This window comes from Heterodontus francisci, chromosome 16, assembly GCF_036365525.1.
Source record: "Heterodontus francisci isolate sHetFra1 chromosome 16, sHetFra1.hap1, whole genome shotgun sequence".
Lineage (NCBI taxonomy): Eukaryota > Metazoa > Chordata > Chondrichthyes > Heterodontiformes > Heterodontidae > Heterodontus > Heterodontus francisci.
In genome coordinates, this window is record NC_090386.1 from 77,970,906 (window position 1) to 77,993,468 (window position 22,563).

Sequence of the window (22,563 nt, forward strand, 5' to 3'; positions counted from 1 at the left end):
TGATTCTGAAAGACATTGAGATGAGGTTACACCTGCTGTCCCGACAAAAAAGGTGGGAAAACATACTGATTATGTAATAAGGGCCAAAAAAATTGTACTGCGTTCTTAGGGATACAGTTAGATGTGGTTGTATGGAAAACAAGGCCGAGCTCAAGGATCTACACTCTGGGAAAGTGAGTGAGATGGGAGACCCGCACAGGGAAAGGTTTTCAGCACAACTGGCGGGAACTTGTAATTTCAACCTGGGGATGATCTTTGTGGACAGGGCCTAATTTGGGCAAAGTGTAAAGTGTAAAAGATCACAGGAAACATGAACGCAAGTGGTTTGAGGCATTAATAGCCCACATTTTGAATTCTTTCAACTTTTGTGCTGGTCTGGTCAGTTCTGGGCTGGAATTTTGTTTATTTTTTCACAGAATGTGGGCATCACTGGCAAGGCCAGCATTTGTTGCCCATCCCTAAGTGCCCTTGAGAAGGTGGTGGTGAGCCGCCTTCTTGAACCATCTGGTGCAGTTACACCCACAGTGCTGTTAGGGAGGGAGTTCCAGGATTTTGATCCAGCGACAGTGAAGGAACGGTGATATATTTCCAAGTCGGGATGGTGTGTGGCTTGGAGGGGAACTTGCAGGTGGTGGTGTTCCCACATGCTCTTGTCCTTTCTAAGTGGAAGAGGGCACATGTTTGGAAGGTGCTGTCAAAGGCATTGTGGTGAGTTGCTGCAGTGCATCTTGTAGATAAGACACATGGGCACAAAACCAGCAAAAACCTCACCCCAGAAAGTGCAACATAAGTGCCATTTGTTATTGCAATACAAAAGTTATGCAATCCGAAAGAAAATAAACTCAGATTTTCTTTCAAAGACCTCAGGTGGAACTATAAAGAGATAGAGTGCATAATTTGTTAGATTTATTAATGCTCCAGGGAGCCCGTTCCCGCGCGAATTGATTGACATGTCAGAGCAGCCAATGGAGTTAAAACACATCTACATCACCTCCCATCCAATACTAAAACTCTTGAAAAATATTTTTACAATTATCTTTGATGCCGAGAAGCATTCTGACATCGATAATCTAGTTAAAGTTAATATTTTTAATAATGTGGATTAATATCGTCGGTCATCTACCAATTTTGTGAAATGGAGGGGGGAGATATTTCAGTGTTGTCGCCTCAATCAAAAGTGGGAGCTATTGGTGGCACCTCTTATTAAGTTAAATAGATTTTTTATATAATATATAAACGAACTGAGATGCTCACAACTGAAAATGTGGTAATATTTGATGTCATGCTGCCTCCCCCCCCCCCATGAAATGGATGAGTCCGCTGACCCGGAAGCAGATGTGCACCGGGGTTAACCTCCCTCCCTCCGGCTGGTTGGCGACCTGAGACCCGGTGACAATGAGAGTAGCAGGTAATGGAGGTGAATCTGAGGGTGGCTGGGAGAGGACAGGGAGTGGTCAGCCTGCGCCCCAGCGGCGGCCGTGGCTGTTCCCTCCCCCTGGTCACTGAGCTTCCCTTCCTGGAGCCGGGTCGGGCTCCAGTTTCAACTCGGACTCTGCTTGTTTTTGGGGGGAAGTAAATTGTGCATTAATCCGGTGCAGAGGCCGAACAGTCACAGGGCAGTGGCTCTAGAACTCGCCCCCCTTTACATACTGGAAATGCAGTTGATGCTGCCCCCAGTCAGCAGCTCCGAGCCAGGTTATAATGGGTAGGTTGCTGGAAATTCTGGGGCAGTGTTGCTATGATTAAAGGGCCTCCTCTTCCGCCCTGCCCCCTCCGTTGGGAGGAGGACACGTGTATCTGTATCCTCAAAATTGAGGTTGTCGATGCAACAGCCTTGGTTCCTGACCATCTCCTATTATGCTTTACCAGTTTCTCCCATATCTTTACCGGAGCCCTCACCGTCTCCATGAGCACCAACAACTAGTCCTTTTGGCCTTTCCCAGCTTGGCCACTGACTTCTTTCAGTCCAGTGTTTACCAACCTTATAGAATCTTTGTGTTAGATTAGAGATACAGCACTGAAACAGGCCCTTCGGCCACCGAGTCTGTGCCGAACATCAGCCACCCATTTATACTAATCCTACACTAATTCCATATTCCTACCACATCCCCACCTGTTCCTATATTTTCCCTACCACCTAATTATACTAGGGGCAATTTATAATGGCCAATTTACCTATCAACCTGCAAGTCTTTTGGCTTGTGGGAGGAAACCGGAGCACCCAGAGAAAACCCACGCAGACACAGGGAGAACTTGCAAACTCCACACAGGCAGTACCAGGAATCGAACCCGGGTCCCTGGAGCTGTGAGGCTGCGGTGCTAACCACTGCGCCACTGTGCCGCCCTTTCTTGGGTCCTGTTTCCTCTGCCCTTTTCAAACAGTGTATTACTCTGCTCGTTAAACCTTACATTGGCTTCTCGATCCTCTGACAACTCCCCACACCTCCTAACCTTTGGGATTGTGTTGTTTCCATCCAACTCCATGATTAACTCTTCCACCAATCTATTTAAGAACTCTCCTTAACATCACCTTTTCCCCCCCCCAAAATCCCCATCTACTTGATGTACTAAAACCATGCTAGTCATAGTTATTATGTCACAGAAGGAGGGCATTTGACTTATCAAGTCGATGCTGACTCTCTGTAGAGCAATCCCATCAGTCCCATTCCACCCCTGGAGCCCTACAAGTTTATTTCCCTCAACTGCCTATCCAGTTTTACTTTGAAATGATTGATTGTCTCTGCTTCCACCGCCCTCGTAGGCAGCGAATTCCAGGGTTTTTTATTTGTTCTTGGGAGGGGAGTGTTGTTGGCCAGACCTGCATTTATTTCTCATTCATCTTCAAGAAGGTAGTGACGTGCTGCTGCCTTCAGTCATTACAGTTCATGTGGTGTACGAGTACTCAGTGCTCAAAACTGCCAATGTGTCACTGGTGCATTAATTCCTCCTCTCTGGCTTTTGACAATGGTGGACCACTTCATCCTTCACCATGAACTCTCTTCCATGATCTGTTTGAGGCCAGCAAATCTGCAGTGCCTTCTCACCCAAGTGCATACAAAGTTCCACACATCAGCCACCTTCTGTTCCTCATCTGTATGTTGCTGGCCATTGACATCCATAACTGTACTGCTGATTTTCATCACCACTGTGTGCTGCTTTAACTGTTTATCTGACATAAAACCATAGATGAACCAAAACATTTTTGCAGCTTGATATTGGCAATACCAAGGTTAGAAACTGTACACTTAGCCCCGATTCCATTTCTGCTTCCTGATGCTCAACTGGATGGTGCACAGCCTTGGTGCTCTGTTGAATCCTGAATTGAACTTCAAACCTCAATAATCTATAACCAAAACCACCTATTTCCACTCTCTGGAATACTTTTGTCCCTATACCTTTCACTTTGTCACCTCCCAGCTTCAGCTTATCAATAATTTCCTCACCAGTATCCCAGGCACCACCCAGTATATAAATCCTTCGCATTGGGCACTTTCACCCTCATCCAATCCTGTGTAAGTACTTATCCACTTGTCACACCAGTCCTTGCCAGTCTCAGTTGGCTCACTGTCCTGAAAATCCTCATCATGTATATTTCCATCGCTTTACTGCACATTATCTCTGCAATGTCTTATGGTCCTGCATCCCTGCTTATGTTCTCTTCTCTCCAAACTCTGGTCCAATATGTGTCTTCTTCCCTCCCTCAGCTCTAATTAGTGGCAGAGCCTTTAGCCATGTTGTCCTGAAATCCTTTCATCTCAAACATAACTCTCCTCACCACCTGCAGTATCTAAAACTTAGCTGTTCGCTGTGCCTTCTGTAACATGCTATATTTTCACTTACTTGAGTTTGACCTCCTTCAGGCTTAGGATTTAATGTTGATTGATAGTGGTATTCAAAATCATGAGGGGTCTGGATAGGGTAGATAGGGGAAAAACTGTTGCCCATTGATGAAGGGATCGAGGACAAGAGGGCACAGATTTAGGTAATTGGCAAAAGAAGCAATAGTGACATGAAAAACCTTTTCATGCGGCGAGTGATTAGAATCTGGAATGCACTGCCTGAGAGTGTGGAGGCAGGTTCAGTCAAGGCTTTCAAGAGAAAAAAACTAAAACTACTTTGAGAGTCTGTATTAGTTTGAGGGTCTGTATTAGTTTAAAAAAGGAGTTTGCAAGTTCTGCCTGTGTCTGCGTGGGTTTCCTCCGGGTGCTCCGGTTTCCTCCCACATGCCAAAAGACTTGCAGGTTGATAGGTTAATTGGCCATTATAAATTGCCCCTAGTACAGGTAGGTGGTGGGGAAATATAGGGACAGGTGAGGATGTGGTAGGAATATGGAATTAGTGTAGGATTAGTATAAATGGGTGGTTGATGGTCGGCGCAGACTCGGTGGGCCGAAGGGCCTGTTTCAGTGCTGTAGCTCTTAAATAAAAAAAAAGAATTGGATTGTTATCTGAAAAAGAAGAATGTGCAGGGCCATGGGGAGAAGGCTGGGGAGTGGTCCTCGGTAAACTGTTTTTTCGGAGAGCCAGTGCAGACCATGATGGGCTGGATGGCGGCCTGCTGTGCTGTAACAATTCTGTAATTCTGTGAAATAGGCCAGAAAAATATAAATTACTTCCAGGAAACAAAATGTAAATGCAGAGATGTTCGACCTGATTTTAACACACATTGTTACCTTGTACAGTGTTTTCCCCCTCAATATAAGATGAGGCCATCTCTGACCTCTTTCTTTGTCCATCTTGGTGGTGGGAGGAGGAACATCCTCCTAATTCTCTCATATCTGCACCAAAATCCCAACTGTCTAGCCTTTAGCACTCCATTCACCAGGACATTTCTGTAGCTATTGATCTGCTCAACCATATCCCCGCCTCTATTTTTGACATCGTTTCCATTAAAACCATTGCACACTCTCACCAGGGCTGTTCCCCAGTACAGCCCTCATCCCCATTCCCTTAAGTCCAAATGGTGCACATGACAGGTTTAACTATTCCTTGCTAAATATGGCTAGACCACATAAAATACTACCGGGTCCTGGTGTCATCTACCAAAACTGCTCACTATTCCAGGATCATTCCAGAATGCAAAAGATAACCCCCGGCTTCTTTTCTCAATTACAATCCACCTTAAACCCTTCTCGCCTAACTCCTGCACCCTCCGCTTCAACAACCAATTGTGAACTTCATTGTCACTAAGATTGACTTTATCCAAGCAGCTGCCTCTGCCATTTCCCTCCCTTCATGTCACCTACCAGGGCAAACTTGCTCTAAAATTTCCCCCTGCCCTAGCCATGTACTTGTACTGTTCTCTAGTTTCTCTCCTAACTCCTCTGATGCTTCCTCTGAGCTCATCTTGTCCATGAGACCTACGTTCTGCTCCCTTGACTCCATTCCTACTAAACTGCTGACCATCCAAGTTCCCTTCCTGGCTCCCATGTTAGCTGATCTTGTTAACCATCATCTCTCTTCAGATACTGCCGTCTTTTTCAAATCTGTCGTCATCACCTCTCAAAAAATGAACCCTTGCTCCCTCCATCCTTGCAAACTGCTGCTCATCTCCAACCTCCCTCTCCTCTCCAAAGTCCTTGATCGTGTTGTCGCCTCCCAAATCTACTCCTCTTTCCTGGAACTCCATGTTAGAATTGCTCCAATCGAAATTCTACCCAGCCACACATCCTGTGAGACTCTGACAAAGAAAAACTAGCCCCCCTCATTCTTCTCGACTTGTCTGCAGACTTTGACACAGTTGGCTACACAATCATCTTCCGATGCTGTCCATTGGGTGGGACTGCACTCGCTTGGTTCCATTCTTAGCTATCCATTCGTAGCCAGAGAATCAGTGGCTTCTGTTCCCATTTCTACACATTTACCCCTTGTGTTCTCCCCCCCAAAAAATCTATCCTCCTATTTCTCATCTACATGCTGCCCCTCAGCAGCATGATTTAAAAGCACGGTGTCAGTTTTCACATGCCCGCGGACGACACCCAGCTCATCCCCACCACCCTCTTTTCGGCCCCTCCACCATCTCTTATTTGTCAAACTGCTTATCCAACATCCAGTACTGCATGAGCAGAAATTTCTTCCAATTAAGTATTAGGAAGACCAAAGCCATTGACCCAGAGTTTATGGTTAGCAGTGAAGCAAAGGGACTCGCCGCTGACCTCAAAGAAAGTCTCGCTGATAGATCTAGCGATCTCTAGTGAAAATTTCACCTCATCACAGTGCAATGGTACTGCAACTGATTGTAGTGTTCTTTACTAGGCATTCCTAATGTGGAAATGGAATGATGTCATCAGGCTGTCAAAGCAACCAGTCGCATTAAAGGATTTTCACAAAGGCCCAAACAGGAAAATAAAAGCACTCCTAAACATTTGTACCTGGAGGAAATTAAATATTGGGAGATATCCACAGGGTGAAGATAGGAGCTAAAATGTTATGAAAAAGCTTCTTAAAATTAAGTTTCAGGTTAAAAATAATGTATAACAGCACTCCACGAATATAAAGTTATTTTCTCAGGACCGGTTCTGTTCATCAAATTTTGTTAATCACAATGTTATTTAAAAATCCCATTACACCTTATTGAACAGTGATGTGGGAGTGGGAAAGTTGAAATTCAGGCTGATTTCAATGATTCCCACCTCTGATGGGGGGTATTAGGTTTGCCACAGTACAGCCTATGTTGGAGCAATTTCAGCATTTCCCTGCTAATCTGGATATCCCTGACATCCTGAGGTTGCAGTCAGTTTCAGAGGGATAATGACGGTGAATGTTAACAGTCCACCATCAATTCCCCACCTCCACCGCCCCCCCAGGCTCCCAAGCAAAATCCAGGTCATTGTCTTGGTTCTCCATGACGAGCTCCATTCCCTAACCACCAACTCTCCCTGTTCCTGGCAACTGTCTGAGGCTGAACCAGACTGCTCGCAACCTTGGTGTCATATTTGATGCCAAGATGAACTTCCAACCACATATCCATGCCATCACTTAAGATCACCTATTTCCATCTTGCCCTCAGCTCATCTGTTGAAACCCTTATCCACACCTTTGATACCTCTAGGCTTCTGGCCGGCCTCCCACGTTGTACCCTTCCATAAACTTGAGGTCATCCAAAACTCTGGCCGTGTCGTAACTCTCCCCAAGCCCCTTTGACATGTCACCCCTTTCACGTCACCCGTGTGCTCGACCTACATTGGCTCTTGGTCAAGTAATAATTGGATTTGAAAATTCTCAATCCTTGTTTTCAAATCCCTCCATGGCCTCACCCCTCCCTATCTATCTAATCTCCTCCAATTCCACAACCCTCACAGATATCTGCGCTCCATCAATTCTAGCATCTTGAGCATCCCCAATTTTAATGAATTCCTTCCCTAAACCTCTCCCCCTGTCATCTCTATCCCCCTTTATAATGCCCCTTAAAACCAAGCTTTTGGTCACCTGCCCTAATATTTCCTTACATGGCTGGGTCAAATTTTGCTTTATAACGCTCCTTAGGATGTGCTTTGGGATGTTTTATTATGTGAAAGGTGCTATATAAATACAAGTTGTGGTAAGAGTGTCTATCATTGTGGTTGGTAATGGAATGCTATGGATCTAATTTATGTAAACTTTGTCTTTATTGCAAAACTTAAAAGTAGCAACTTCATTGCAAAAGTTTTTGCTGCAGCAGCTGTAGTCTACTACAAAATCAATACTTGCATTTCTACAGTACACTTCACATCAAAATGTTTTGATGCTCCACATCAGACATCATGTTTTGAAGTGCATTGATGCACAATTGTGTAAATCTGGCATCCATTCTCTATTAGTGACGTCTGTGCTTCCATTTTTGTTAAATTATGAGGATTGTATTTTAAAACTGAAAAAAAATTCCATAGATGCTGGAACTTTATTTTTTTTTTAAAAAGAGGTCACAGAAGGTCTTTTGGACTGAGCTTGTAAACAATAGTTACTGGAAGGCACCTGTCTTCAGATAATTACCTAGCAGGAGTTTTTTTTTGACTTGGGGAAAGATGTTTACAAAGACGTGACAGGTCAAGATTTATAGGGGTCAGAAGGCTTGTCTCCTGAAATGTTTTGGTTTCGCTTTAGACAGGCAGTTGGGATATGGACAATTGTTTGAAAAGACAGTTGGAGAAAACTTGCCAAGGGAGCAAACCCCAACTCAGCTTGTTCCAACTCTTTGAAAAACCTACCAGTTTTCCATCTTTTTGAGAAGCTCTGAGAAGCACATGTAAGAAAATGCCTGAAACCCCTTTTGCTGCATTTTTCCTGAAAAGCCTGCCCAAACTGATTTTCAACATTGCCAGACAAGAACTGTTCTAGGAAGATTTCAGTGACAGCTGTCTACGCGTACTTGGGACGCCAAACCAAAACAAAGGACATCTGACATCTTTCCATTTTTTTTTCTTCAAGAACAAACAAGTATTTAGCCAAAGTATTCTTTTTTGTCTTTGTAATAGACTCCGGAATGATATCAATGGTTTGGTTGAGTGGGCGGAAAAGTGGCAAACAAAATTCAATCCGGAGAAGTGTGAGGTAATGCATTTAGGGAGGGCAAACAAATCAAGGGAATACACAATAAACAGGAGGATATTAAGAGGGAAAGAAGTGAGAGACCTTGTAGTGTATGTCCACAGGTCCCTGAAGGTAGCAGGACAGGTAGGTAGAGTGGTGAAGAAGGCATATCGAATGCTTTCCTTTATTGGCCGAGGTATAGAATTCGAAAGCAGGGATGTAATGCTGGAACTGTATAAAACACTGGTTAGGCCACAGTTAGAGTATTGCGTACAGTTCTGGTCATCATATTACAGAAAGGACATAATTGCTCTGGAGAGAATACAGAGGCGATTTACAAGAATGTTGCCAGGGCTTGAAAGTTGCAGCTCTAAGGAAAGATTCAGTGCAGTATTGAGGGTCTGCTGCATCTCTTTGGATGAGATATGCTGTTACTAAGTCCATCTACTTCCACCTCACCTGACTCTGCCCCTGCCTCAGCTCATCTGTTGCTGAAACCCTCAGCCTTTATTACCTTTAGACTTGACTATTCGCGTGCACTCCTGGCCAGCCTTGCATCTTCCATTCTGCTTAAAGTTAAGCTTATACTAAATTCTGCTGTCTATATCCTAACTTGCACCAAATGTCATTCACCCATCACCCATCACCACTATACTCGCTGATTTGAATTGGTTCCCAGTTAAGCATTGCCTCGATTTTTAAAATTCTCATCCTTGTTTTCACATTCCTTTGTGGCCTCGCCCCTCCCTATCTCTGTAATCTATAACCCTCCAAGAATTGGCACTCCTCTAATACTGGCCTCTTGTCAATCCTTGATTTTAATCACTCTGCCATTGGATGCCTTCAGCTGCTGAGGCCCTAAGCCCAGGAATTCCCTCCCGAAGCTTCTCTGTCTCTCTATCTCTTTTTCCTCCTTTAAGGCGCTCCTTAAAACTGACCTCTGACCAAGCATTTGGCCAGCTGCCCTAATATCTCCTTATTTGGCTCCGTGTCAAACTTTGTTTGATAATGCTCCTAAGAAGCACCTTGGGACATCTTACTATGTTAAAGGTGCTATATAAATACAAGTTATTGATATTGTTGAAACTGTGGCCATGCATGCCATAATGAGGTAGACAATAATCCTGTAGCACTATTCAGACAATAGCAAAGAGTCTGTCCAGTCTTCTAGCCAACATTCCTTCCTCTATCGCCACCAAATTCGCCTTGCCTGCTGAATGTTTCCCACATCCATTTTCTTTCTATAAAATATAGATTTTGTACCATTCAGTAATTTGCTTTTTGTGGGGCCTTGCTATGGCTACAACAGTAGATATATCAAAATAATTTATTGGTTGTAAGCTCCTTTGCAATGTCCTTGAGTACATAATAGGGCACTATATGCATGCGCATTCTTTCTTTACCTAGAGCTGATCATCTTTACCTAGAGCTGAGGTGCTTAAAATTATAAAGGGCTTTGATATCGTAGATACATTTGTAGCAAAGAATTTTCTGTGAAAGTGGCTTTACACATTCACATTTTACATTCCTGCATTTTTAGACTGATTGGTACTAGTCACTAGTGCTGGTAGCTGAGACTACACATTGAGTATTTCATATCAAGTGCATTGGCTCAAGTGGGATCCTCCCTGACATCACAGTGAAAACTCTAGTGAATGGGTATTTTTAAGTTGTGGTTGTTGGAGGTCAATCATCTCAGCTCCAGGGCATCACTGCAGGAGTTCCTCAGGGTAGTGTCCTAGGCCCAACCATCTTCAGCTGCTTCAATGACCTTCAGTCATAAGGTCAGAAGTGGGGATGTTCGCTGATGATTGCACAATGTTCAGCACCATTCGTGACTCCTCAGGTACTGAAGCAGTGTGTGTAGAAATGCAGCAAGACCTGGACAATATCCAGGTTTGGTCTGATAAGTGGCAAGTAACATTGGTGCTACACAAGTACCAGGCAATGACTATCTCAAACAGGAGAGGATCTAACCCACAGCATAAATACCCGACCTGAACCTGACGACAAGTGTCGGGGTCGAGTCGCTCTTTCGTGTCAGGCGTTCAGGCTCAGGTCGGGCCGGGTTGGACACAGTGACAGCCAGGACATCAAGGTGGGAAACGTGCATTTGGACTCCTCACTAGTCTGCAGTGAGTGATTCCATCCAAGGTAGAGCACAACCTCTTCAATAAAGTTGATTATATTCTGGCGGGTGGGTCAGGCGTGGGAAAAAGTCAAAGGACTCTGGCCGAGTCGGGCTCAGTCAGATGTGGTTCTGTCGGGGCTCGGGTCGGGTTTCATTTGCAGGCCCGAGCAGGCCTTTTATCTAACCATCTCCCCTTGCCATTCAATGGCATTAGGATCACTGAATCCCCCACTATCAACATCCTGGGGGTTACCATTGACCAGAAACTGAACTGGAGTAGCCATATAAATACCGTGGCTACAAGAGCAGGTCAGAGGCTAGGGATTCTGTGACGAGTAACTCACCTCCTGACTCCCCAAAGCCTGTCTACCATCTACAAAGCACAAATCAGGAGTATGATGGAATACTCTCCACTTGCCTGGCTGAATGCAGCTCCAACAACACTCAAGAAGCTCGACACCATCCAGGACAAAGCAGCCGGCTTGATTGGCACCCCATCCACAAACATTCACTCCCTTCACCACCGACACACAGTGGCAGCAGTGTGTACCATTTACAAGATGCATTGCAGCAATGCACCAAGGCTCCTTTGACAGCACTTTCCAAACCCACGACACCTAGAAGGACAAGGGCAGCAATTGCATGGGAACACCACCACCTGCAAATTCTCCTACAAACGGCACACCATCCTGACTTGGAACTATATTGTTGTTCTTTCACTGTCGCTGGGACAAAATCCTGGAACTCCCTCCCTAACAGCACTGTGGATGTACCTACACCCCAAGACAGCAATGGCTCAAGAATGCTGCTCACCACCACCTTCTCAAGGGCAATTAAGAATGGGCAATAAATGCTGGCCTTGTCAGCGATGCCCATATCCCATGAAGGAGTTTCTTAAAAAAAAAAAGCCCTCTGCATTGGATAGACTCAAATCATATCATTGAGTACTGTAAAAGGTATGATAGCATCTTTCTGGATTGCAGGTAAATCTTGTTTCTGGACTTTCTGAAATTAACTTTAGTTTATATCCAAATGCTTTTACTTGTCAAGTCCATGTGTTTTGTTTCAAATTCTGTTGGCATACAGTTAGTGTACAGTGCTATGTGAAATATTAGAATTTAGCCTCTGATCCACCAGTTGCAGATTTGATGCTTATGACTGCAAATCTCTTATTGTTCAGTTTCACCGTATCTTAATTTGGTTCCTATTGTAGATAGGGCAGTGAGCAGGAGTGAGAGATCTTCAGTGCCATCATGGGGAGTGGTACATGTTTGTCTTCAATTTGTGTTTCTTCACTGCTATTAGTTGAATGTTATTTACATTAGTCAATCCTGCAGATGTCTGTAGATCAAACAAGCCTTGGATATATCCATAGAATTGTAGAATTGTTACAGCACAGAAGGCGGCCATTCGGCCCGTCATGTCTGCACTGGCTCTCTGAGTGATTCATTTAGTGCCATTCCTCCGCAACCCTACACGTTCTTCCTTGAATTAGGTCCGGAACCACTTCTATTCACTGACATCATTGATTTCGATATAGGGCGAGAGGGAGCGATGTCCAATGATTTGAGGGCTCTGGATTGAGGGAACATGGATAATAAGATTAAATGTGAGAGATTTAGGACAGAGAGCAAGATCAACATTATTTTACATATGGAGAATTGTGAGGCTGTGCAATGCACTACCAGAGTTAGTAACCAAAGCAGAGACCATGTCACCATTTAAAAACAGGTTAGATAAGTGGTTGAAGGCAAAGGAGAGTATTAAGGAATATGGCAATAGGGCAGCAGAAGAATAAGAGCATGGGTCACGGGATCAGAACAAATGCTCATGTGGCACATAAACATCAACAAGGGCTGGATGACCTATTTTCGTGCTGTAATTTCATTGCAATCATTTTAACACTGAGTGCACTTAATTGTACATAGATAAATCTGGACCACTTCACTAACTTCCCTCCTACATACATAATAGATATTTACTAACCTCAGTTAACTTTTTTAAGGGTGTTGTAAATATATCAGTGTCTAATTGGACAATGTTTTTAACATTGCATGACACTGATTCTAAATTTTTGTACACCTCTGCACAATGGCCCAGTGAGTTTATTTAGCAGTCAATCCTGGATATTATTTTAAATAAAAACAAAGTGCTGGAAATACTCAGCAGGCCAGGCAGCATCCATGGAGAGAGAAGCAGAGTCAATGCCCCAGGTCTGCAACTCCCCATCAGAACTGGCAAAGGCAAGAAAAGCACTAGGCTCCAAGCAAGTGAAGTGGGGGTGACAGTGGGGAAGGGAACAAAAGGGAGGGCAGGAAAGACAGAATTGGAACCACTAACTTGTTACAGTGCAAACAACAATGATGCCGTGGGAAAAAGGCAAAGAGTGCGCAGGTCCAGGAAGAGTGCCAACGGCAGAACAATGAGCAGCTCCGTCCAAAAGCACGTGAAAAACAGGCACATGGCAATGTGCTGTTTTTATTAGGGGAATACATTTGAGTTCAATAGAGTTGTTAATGCGTTTCAAGTTAAAGAACATTGCAGAAAAAATGCTTTATGAACTTAGTACATGCATTTGTAATCTCTCTACCTCTCACTTATACTGTACATTTCCTTTTGTGTTTCAGGTTCAGGGACTCTGTTCACCTTGGCTTTGCTGGCCATTACCCAGGCCATCGCCCTTAAGCACTATTTGTCAAATTCTGACATTGAAAGATTAACGCAAACTTTGAAACAACCTTATTCTAATTTGGAGAATGCCTATTACACCATAGTAGGCTTGCAAAAGCTGGGGGATCAAGTACCAGATGAACAGGTAAGCAATTGCGTAAAGAGAATGTATAACCGAACTAGATTTCACTAACACAACAACAACTTGTATTGATATAGTGTCTTTAACATAAAGCATACAAGATGCTTCACAGGAGCATTATAAAACAAAATATGACTCCGAGACACACAAGGAGATACTAGGTGAGGTGACCAAAGGCTGAGTCAAGGAGCTAGGTTTTAAGGAGTATTTTAAAGGAGGAAAGCGAAGTGGAGAAGTATAGGGAGGAAATTCCAGAGCTTGGGGCCTAGACATCTGAAGGCTACCAGTGGTGAAGTGATTAAAATCGGGAATACTCAAAAGGCCAGAATTAGATGAGTGCAGATATCTGAGGGTTGTGGAGCTGGAGGAGGTTACAGAGAAGGAGGGGCGATGAGGCCATGAGGGAGTTGAAAACAAGGATGAGAATTTTAAAATCAAGACTGCTTTATTGTGAGCCGCAGTACGTTAGCGAGCACGGGTGATGGTGAATGAGACTTGGTGTGAGTTAAGAAACAGGATGTGGAGTTTTGGATGACCTCAAGTTTACAGAGGGTAAAATGTGGGAGACCAGCCAGGAGTACATTGGAATAGTCAAGTCTAGAGGTAACAAAGGCTTGAATGAAGGTTTCAGCAGCAGTTGAGTTGAGACGGGGTGAAGTCAGCCGCGTCACAGAGGTGGAAATAGGTGGCCTTAATGAATGATGCAAATATGTGGCCAGAAGCTCATCTTGGGGCCAAATATGGCACCAAGGTTGTGAGCAGACTGGTTTAGTCTCAAACTGTTCTCAGGGAGAGGGTTGGAGTCTGTAGCTAGGGAACAGAGTTTGGAGCGGGGGCCAAAAACAATGGCTTCAGTCTTTCCAATGTTTAATTGAAGGAAATTTCTGTACTGGATGTCAGTAAGCTGTCTGGTAATTTAACAACAGTGGAGGAGTTGAGAATGGTGGTGGTAAGGTAGAGCTGGGTGCCATCAGTATACATGTGAAAACTAACTGCTTTCATATGATGTCACTAAGGGGCAGCATATAGATGAGAAATAGGATTCCAGGAATAGATCCTTGGGGGACACCAGAGGTAACAGTATGGGACCAGGAAGAGAATCCATTGCAAATGATAGTCTGGTTATGATTAGATAGAGAAGAATGGAGTCAGGTTAGAGCAGTCCCACCCAGCTGGACGACAGTGGAGAGGCATTGAAGGAGGATGATGTGGTAAAGGTTGCAGACAGGTCAAGAAGGATGAGGAGGACGGAAACTTGACTGGAGGGATTCAGACCTGGAGTTCCAGGAAAGATGGCATGGTTTTGGGAGGCGACAACACGTCTAAGGACTTTGGAGAGGAAAGGGAGGTTGGAGATGGGGCAGTAGTTTGCGAGGACGATGAACTCGAGGATTGTTTTTAATACAAATCAGGATATGGATTTCTGCCTAATCCAAGATTCTCAAACTTGGGATTCTCCCTCAATGAGAAAAGTGCATGGTACCGACCAAATTATTTAACAAAACAGAAGAAGTAAATGTAAAAGTGCGGCACTTTTTAAGCGCATATAATCTGGATTAATGCTCTTCTTGCATGGAATGTACCTGCAGATCACTGTCTGTTGGAAGCTACTTGCAGGTCCCTTGCTATCATACTGTGCCTGAACATCAATGTTTTTGGATCAGTGTTTACTCTAGTCAGTGCTCAACAAATAGAACTATTATCCTCTCTGAATGGGAGACTGCTTTACCTGCAAATCCCTCCCTGGATTAATGCCCTGTATATATAATTTTGGGTCTGAGAAAGACAAAGCAGAATATTCTTTCAGTGGGGAGAGTCTAGGAGCTGTGGAAAGCAATGGAGTTTAGATTTCGGTGTACACACACATCACACAAGCTAGTGCACAACTACACAAAAACAATCACAAAGGCTAATAAAATGCTGACCATTATCTCAAGGGGTTTAAAATACAAAAAATGGAAAAAGTGATGCTTCATTTGTACATGAGCTTTGGTCTGACTGCATCGGTAATACTGCATTCAGCTTTGGGGACCAAAGCTCAGGAAAGATATATTTAAAGGAACATAGCACAGTTTTACTGGAATGATACTAGAGCTCAAGAGTTAACTTAGGTGGAAGGGTTGCATAAACTTGATTTGTGTTCCCTACAGTTTAAATGGTTAATGGGTGACCTGAATGAGGTGTTTAAAATTATAAAGGGCTTTGATATGGTAGATACAGAGAAACTATTTCCTCTGACAGGTGAATTCGGACCTAGGCTAGTTAGGAGTCAAATTAGGAAGCATTTTCCCATGCGCAGGGTAGTGGGAGTCTGGAATTTTGTAGGTAAGGGTATCAAAAGATATGTATAAAGTGAGGGTAAATGGAGTTGAGGTACAGATTAGTCATGATTTAATAGGTTGAAGAAACCGGTGCAAGGATCTGAGTGGCATATTGCTGTGCCTCTTTTCCTATGTGACTGACACTAATGCATTAGTCCTCATCAATCTCTGCAGCCTTCGACATGGTTTGCCATGCCAACTTCCCTCAACACCTCTTCTATTGTCCAGTTGGACTGAACTTATTTGGTTCTACTATTACTGATATGTCATAACCACTGTTTCTCTAGCAAAGACTTCTGCTGCCTTTGCAATATCATGGAGTTATCCTCTGACCCCTCCCCTTCCTTATCTCCATACTTTGTTACATCATCTGCAGACATGGGGTCAGTTTCCACGTCTAAGCTGATTACACCCAACTACTGCACCTCTCTAGAACCTCTATCAATCCCTCCACTATGTCTGTTTTGTCAGACCACTTGTTTGAAATCCTGCCTTGCTATTCTTTTTCCATTGGTTCTTTCCCCCTTCCCTTGGTGTTTTTTTTCTTCAAAGATGCTTTCTAATTCCATTCACACATTTTGCATGTTACCTGTATGGAGAAAATTAAAGCATTGGTTGGCACTGTGGCATGACACTTTGGAACACCATTATGTTGCTGAGTTACCATTCCCAGATTGAGGATCCTATATGTGCATTGATCATGCAAACATACGAATTAGGAGAAGGTGTAGGCCACTCGGCCCCTCGAGCCTGCTTCGGCATTCAACAAGATCATGGCTGAACTGATTGTAACCTCAACTCCACATTCCCACCTACCCCTGATAACCTTTCACCCCCTTGCTTATCAAGAATCTATCTACCTCTGCCTTAAAAATATTCAATGACTCTGCTTCCACTGCCTTTTGAGGAAGAGAGTTCCAAAGACACCCAACCTCATATTCTCCTCATCTCTGACTTAAATGGGCGACCCCTTATTTTAAACAGTGTTTCCCTAGTTCTAGATTCTCCCACAAGAGGAAACATCCTTTCCACAGCCACCCTGTGAAAACCCCTCAGGGTCTTGTATGTTTTAATCAAGTCACCTCTTACTCTTCTAAATCCAGCGAATACAAGCCTAGCCTGTCCAATCTTTCCTCATAAAACTACCCACCCATTCCAGGTATTAGTCCAGTAAACCTTCTCTGAGCTGCTTCTAACGCATTTACATCCATCCTTAAATACTATACACAGTACTCCAGATGTGGTCTCACCAATGCCCTGTATAACTGAAGCATAACCTCCCTACTTTTGTATTCAATTCCCCTCGCAATAAACAATAACATTCGATGAGCTTTCCGAATTACGTTGTACCTGCACACTAACCTTTTGTGATTCAGTCACTAGGACACCCAGATCTCTCTGCATCTGAGCTCTGCAATCTCACCATTTAGATAATATGCTTTTTTATTCTTCTTGCCAAAATGGACAATTTAACATTTTCCCACATTATAATCCATTTGCCAGATCTTTGCCCACTCGCTTAACCTATCTATATCCAGTTGTAGCCTCCTTATGTCCTCTTCACAACTTGCTTTCCTGCCTACCTTTGTGTTATCAAATTTAGCAATCATCCCTTCAGTCCCTTCATCCAAGTCATTTATATAAATTGTAAAAAGTTGAAGCCCCAGCACTGACACCTGTGGCATGCCACTCGTTGCATCTTGCCAACCAGAAAATTACCCGTTTATGCCTACTTTCTGTTCCCTGTTCGCTATCTTCTATCCATGCCAATGTGTTACCCCTGATCATAATGGTTGGTGACTTGCTGAGACCCCTGAACTGAACTAATAAATCAAGCAAGTCCAGGGTGTACATATGCAGTTAGATAAGTATTCTGGAGTTAGCCAGAACTCAGCCATTGTCCACACATTTTGGGTATTCCTATTCTGCATCATTGCTGCTCTTGATGTTGGAAGCCAGGAAACCGTTTGTATGCTTTCTCGTATTTAAAGAGATGGAGAAAGAAAAATGCTTTCTTTATTCTGGGGTCGTGTGTGTTGCTCACAAGGCCAGTATTTATTCCCTACCCCAAGTTGCCCTTCAGAAGGTGGTGGTGAGCTGTCTTCTTGAACCACTGTAGTCCATGTGGTAAAGGTACTCCCACAGTGCTGTTAGGGAGGGAGTTTTCAGATTTTTGTCCCAGTGACCATGAAGGAACAGCAATACATGTTCAAGTTAGGATAATGTGTGACTTGCAGATAATGGCATTCCCACATACCTGCTGTCCTTGTTATCCTAGGCAGTGGAAGTCACAGGTTTGTAGTCCAAAATAAAGCCAACCCAAGTTACACAACAAGCAGTTACTACCAGCACCTGAAATTAATGTTTGAATTGACCTTTTTCTATCACTATAGGTAGTTATTTCAGAATTTTCAGTGACATTATGGGCATCCTGTCCAACATCTGGAAAATGATATGTCTCAGATTTTTTGAAATAGTCTTTGGGCCAAAGACCTTACTTAAGGGTTACCACCCCCCCCCCCCCCCCCGGACTCCCCCAAATGTCGCTAATACAGAATGATGGCCACTTTTAGTTTAGAGATACAGCACTGAAACAGGCCCTTCGGCCCACCGAGTCTGTGCCGACCATCAGCCACCCATTTATACTAATCCTACACTAATCCCGTATTTCTATCACATCCCCACCTGTCCCTATATATTTCCCTACCACCTACCTATACTAGGGGAAATTTATAATGGCCAATTAACCTATCAACCTGCAAGTCTTTGGCATGTGGGAGGAAACCGGAGCACCCGGAGGAAAACCACGCAGACACAGGGAGAACTTGCAAACTCCGCACAGGCAGTACCCAGAATCGAACCCGGGTCCCTGGAGCTGTGAGGCTGCAGTGCTAACCGCTGCGCCACTGTGCCGCCCAAATGCTGGGTGAAATAAGAAAAACACAAAAGGTAATTAGAAGGCTTGCAATTTTTATGTTCAAGGAAAACTGATTAGCCTGAAGAACAGCTTTCATAAGCTAAGAGTTTTGTAGATCCAGTATCGGTAATGTGTTACGATGGTGCTTTTTGGGGGAGTGGGGGTGGGCGGTGGGTGGCGGTGGCAGTTTGTCCATGATTGCATTTTAATCATTTACTTTTGTTTTCTTATCAGTGTCTGTAAAGATTAGTTTTGAGAGTTAACCAGATATCTGATTCACAGACTCATACCTTAGCAATTTTAGAACCATAGTAACTGATTCAGTTTCTGTTAGCTTATTAAAACACATTAAGCAATAAACACTATTCTCTCTCGATACTTAAATAGAAAGAATTGTGCCAGTAGTAAAAGGTTATTTCTGAATCTGTTTTTTCCAATCAGGCTGCTTGTAACTTTTTGAAATCACAAGTGGACTCCAGAAATGTTGATTCCCTTTTTTATGCTGCTGAAGCAAGTCAAGCCCTATCTAGCTGTGAGGTAAGTTATGCAGAAAATAACTTTATGAAGAAGTGGTTTATTTTAGTATGAAAAATATAGAAAGTAATTTCCCTGAGTTAGTGAGCTTTCTACAGACCCATTCACACTACCTATAAATTGAGAAGTAGCAGTAGTGTAGGAAAGCTGACGTTCTAAACTATTTCTGCAATTGTGTCATTATCCAGTAGCATGTAAGCACTGATACTGGTTTTACTATCAACATGTTTGTACCAGCAGATATAATAGTTTAGATTTGGAGGTTTCATGGTGCTTACACTGCCAACTTTACATTGAGTGGCCTCCATATTGTTTCCATAGTTGTGGAAAGTTAGTATAACAGGGTTTACAGTCCATAGTGGACTATTTCCATGTAGAAACAGAATAATGTCACTGCATTTGTAGTAGTCTTCATGCCTGGGACACAACTTCTGATGTATAATACTATATTTATGTTGGAGTGCAGTCTATTAACTAAGGCTGCAGTCCCTTTATTTCATAAATGTATGTCTCTATCCTGCTGAAACATAGAGGAATGATGGTGTCCTAAATGGCCTGACAAATGGAAGAGAGTGTAACCTTGAATGACTGTCAAACAAGTAGGAAGGGCAATAAGCAGATACTTATTTTTTCTTTCCAAAAAAAATGCTTTCACAGATTACAGTCAGCAATGAAACCAGAGATCTCTTGTTAGCAGCAGTGAGCGATGATTCTTCGATTACCCAGATTTACCATGCGGTGGGAGCTTTGAGTAACCTTGGCCTTCCTCTGGCATCTCGGGATGTTCTCGGAGCCCTTGCTGCTCACATCTCTAAAGATGATGGTTCCTTGGGGTATGTCATTCTTTGTATTTGTTATTGGAGAATGCTAGAAATTTAAGGCAGTCTGTTCCTCTGGAACCCATGTATAAATCAGTTCCTTTACAAGTCAGTTGCTGATAATTCCATAAATTTTTATGTACCAAGAGTGTGTGTGTTTTTAACTACCTTGCAAAGAAACTACATATGTGAGTTTTTAATCTTTTAATAATTATCTCATATAACCATCAAGTGCAGAAGGAGGCCTTGCTCAGTGAGACCATAATGAAGGTGAATGTGTAAAGGAAAGTGTAGGGGGACAGAGGTGTGTAACTTCTGGCCCTGACCTCTGAAAATCCAATCCTTGAAGCCCAGCCAATTCAGCTGTTTTTGTGCTTCTATTTCTTAATTGCTGGTTTGTCCTGCTTGAATTTTGTATGCCTGGAAGTGGCTATTCATAGTATTGTCGTCTTATTGATTGATAGTCCAAAGTTAGAACACCAAGATCTATTAATAGCCCATTGAGATAAATGCAAATGAATAAGAATGCATGGATTTAAACTATATATAGCCCCTAAGGTTTGACACCTAAGTGGTCCTTGAAGGTAAAAGTATGGACACTTCTAGAGTTCGGAATACTGTTCTGAGACTGCAGATGTCATTAAGGCAAAGAGAAGGGAGTTATGCTTTACTCTGCTTCCAAACTATCAGTACCACACTGAGACTGAATTCAAAAAGTAGGAAAGTATTCCATTCTTTTGAAGTGTACAAAGGTTATCTGAAAATGATGGAAAAAGTAGTTTTATCCAAATAGTACAAAAAGTGCCAGAAATAATTATTTTGCAATCTCAAACTGAGTGTCTCAATAAAATGACTGTAATCCAAGACCTTTCCAACCTTTTGATATACAGTAATAGTGTTGGGATTACAGATACATTAACATAGTCTGATTATTCTGATTTTTTTTTCAGTATGTTGTGTTATGAGTTTGCAGGGTCATTAAATGGAGCCTCTTCTGGTCACCATGACTCTCTCCAATGTACAGTAATGGAATTAGATTGCAGATACATGATTGGAAACTTGTGGTTATATTTGACATGATGAAAATTGAATGAAAATCTGTTACCGTATAGGTTGAATCTTTAATTAGCACATCAAGTACAGAAGAATGGACCTCTTAAAATTAGACAGCCCTGAGTATGGTTTTCTTCTTTACAGAATTATCCATGCATTGTTTGCAGCTTCCTATCTATCTCAGCAGGCTGATCTAAGAAGCATCGTAGAGGAGATTGAGGTAAAAATTTGGTTTCAGAGCTGTTTTTTGACAGATTGAAAAGCAAAACTCACTTGAAGCGAACGGGACAAAAATGTTGATTTCAAATTTGTTAATGTATAGAGTTATGATCCCCGTGGAGATCGCAAACCAAAGTCCAATCCACCAACTGACCCCAATTTGGAAAAAAACCAAACTGACAAGATTTCACTTTTATAAATTTTACTTTAACACTCAAACCAAAACCAACAAAAATTAAACATGAACTAACAGTTAAATCACAGTCAATGTGTATATGTGTGTGTATATATAGCTTAAAGATTATACTTTAATCAGAGGCAACAAAGATAGATCTCTCAATTCTTTTGCATAGTCCTCCCAGCAAAGATAGCACCAATTACAGCCACAGAGTCTGTCGGGTCTTTGAACTTTTCAAGTAGATCTACAAATTCCATTTTCCAAGATGCAAACACCGATTTCCATTTGATAGTTCCCCTGCTATCCAAACTTCACGGATACCACCTCTACCAAAACTATGCACCCTTCCAGAACCTCTGTGGTTTCTCACAATAGTCCTGATGGTGTAGCACCACCAGTGTTGCCTTAAGTAGCTCTTTAAATCACCAAAAATAGCTGTAGCAGCTCGTTCCAGTTCTGATGAAAGGTCACAGACCTGAAACGTTAACTCTCCTCCTTTCTCCACAGATGCTGCCTGACCTGCTGAGTATTTCCTTTTGCTTTTATTGTAGCGACTTGTACTTGGCAAGGGCCAGCAACCAGAAGACAGATCCCAATTACAGCAGCTTTGTCTCTTTTATAAAACACCAGTTTGCTGTTTCACCTTCACACACTGCAGAGCGATCTTCTAAACTGAAACCTGAGCTCCAGTCACATGTCGCTGGTCACACCTCTGATCATAGGACTAATTGTTTTAAATGGTTTCATCCAGTTGTGATCTCCTGAACTCTGAAGCTTTGTTTTTTTTTCCCAGTAAATGCCTGTCTCAGGGAAAACAGAAGCTTTGAATCCCAAAGTCAGTGCCTGGCAGTGCATTCAACAGTTCAACTGTTCAAATGGCAGTCTGCACACTTGGACTGTGTCACAGTAGATGAGGTTTTGACACTAGACATTAGTGATAAGGAGGTTGCATTTTGGCTTTTGATAAATTCTTTAGAAGTATTTAGCATAAAATATTCCTCTTTGCAGGATAGATAATGAAACTCCGACTACAAACAATAGAACAAAGATTGCTATAGTATATATAATGGCT

The 22,563-nt window shown here is 42.8% G+C and overlaps 1 protein-coding gene across 1 annotated transcript in view; it reads left to right on the plus strand.

The window, feature by feature from the left end:
- Positions 1–1,325: 1,325 nt before the first annotated feature.
- Positions 1,326–22,563, plus strand: part of rpn2 (ribophorin II) — a 67,586-nt gene continuing 46,348 nt past the window's right edge. Inside the window, exons 1-5 of the mRNA XM_068048414.1 lie at positions 1,326–1,408; positions 13,267–13,454; positions 19,131–19,226; positions 19,881–20,056; positions 21,239–21,314. Coding sequence (XP_067904515.1) covers positions 1,396–1,408; positions 13,267–13,454; positions 19,131–19,226; positions 19,881–20,056; positions 21,239–21,314 — 549 coding nt within the window. The 5' untranslated portion in view covers positions 1,326–1,395. The remainder of the gene's footprint in view (positions 1,409–13,266; positions 13,455–19,130; positions 19,227–19,880; positions 20,057–21,238; positions 21,315–22,563) is intronic.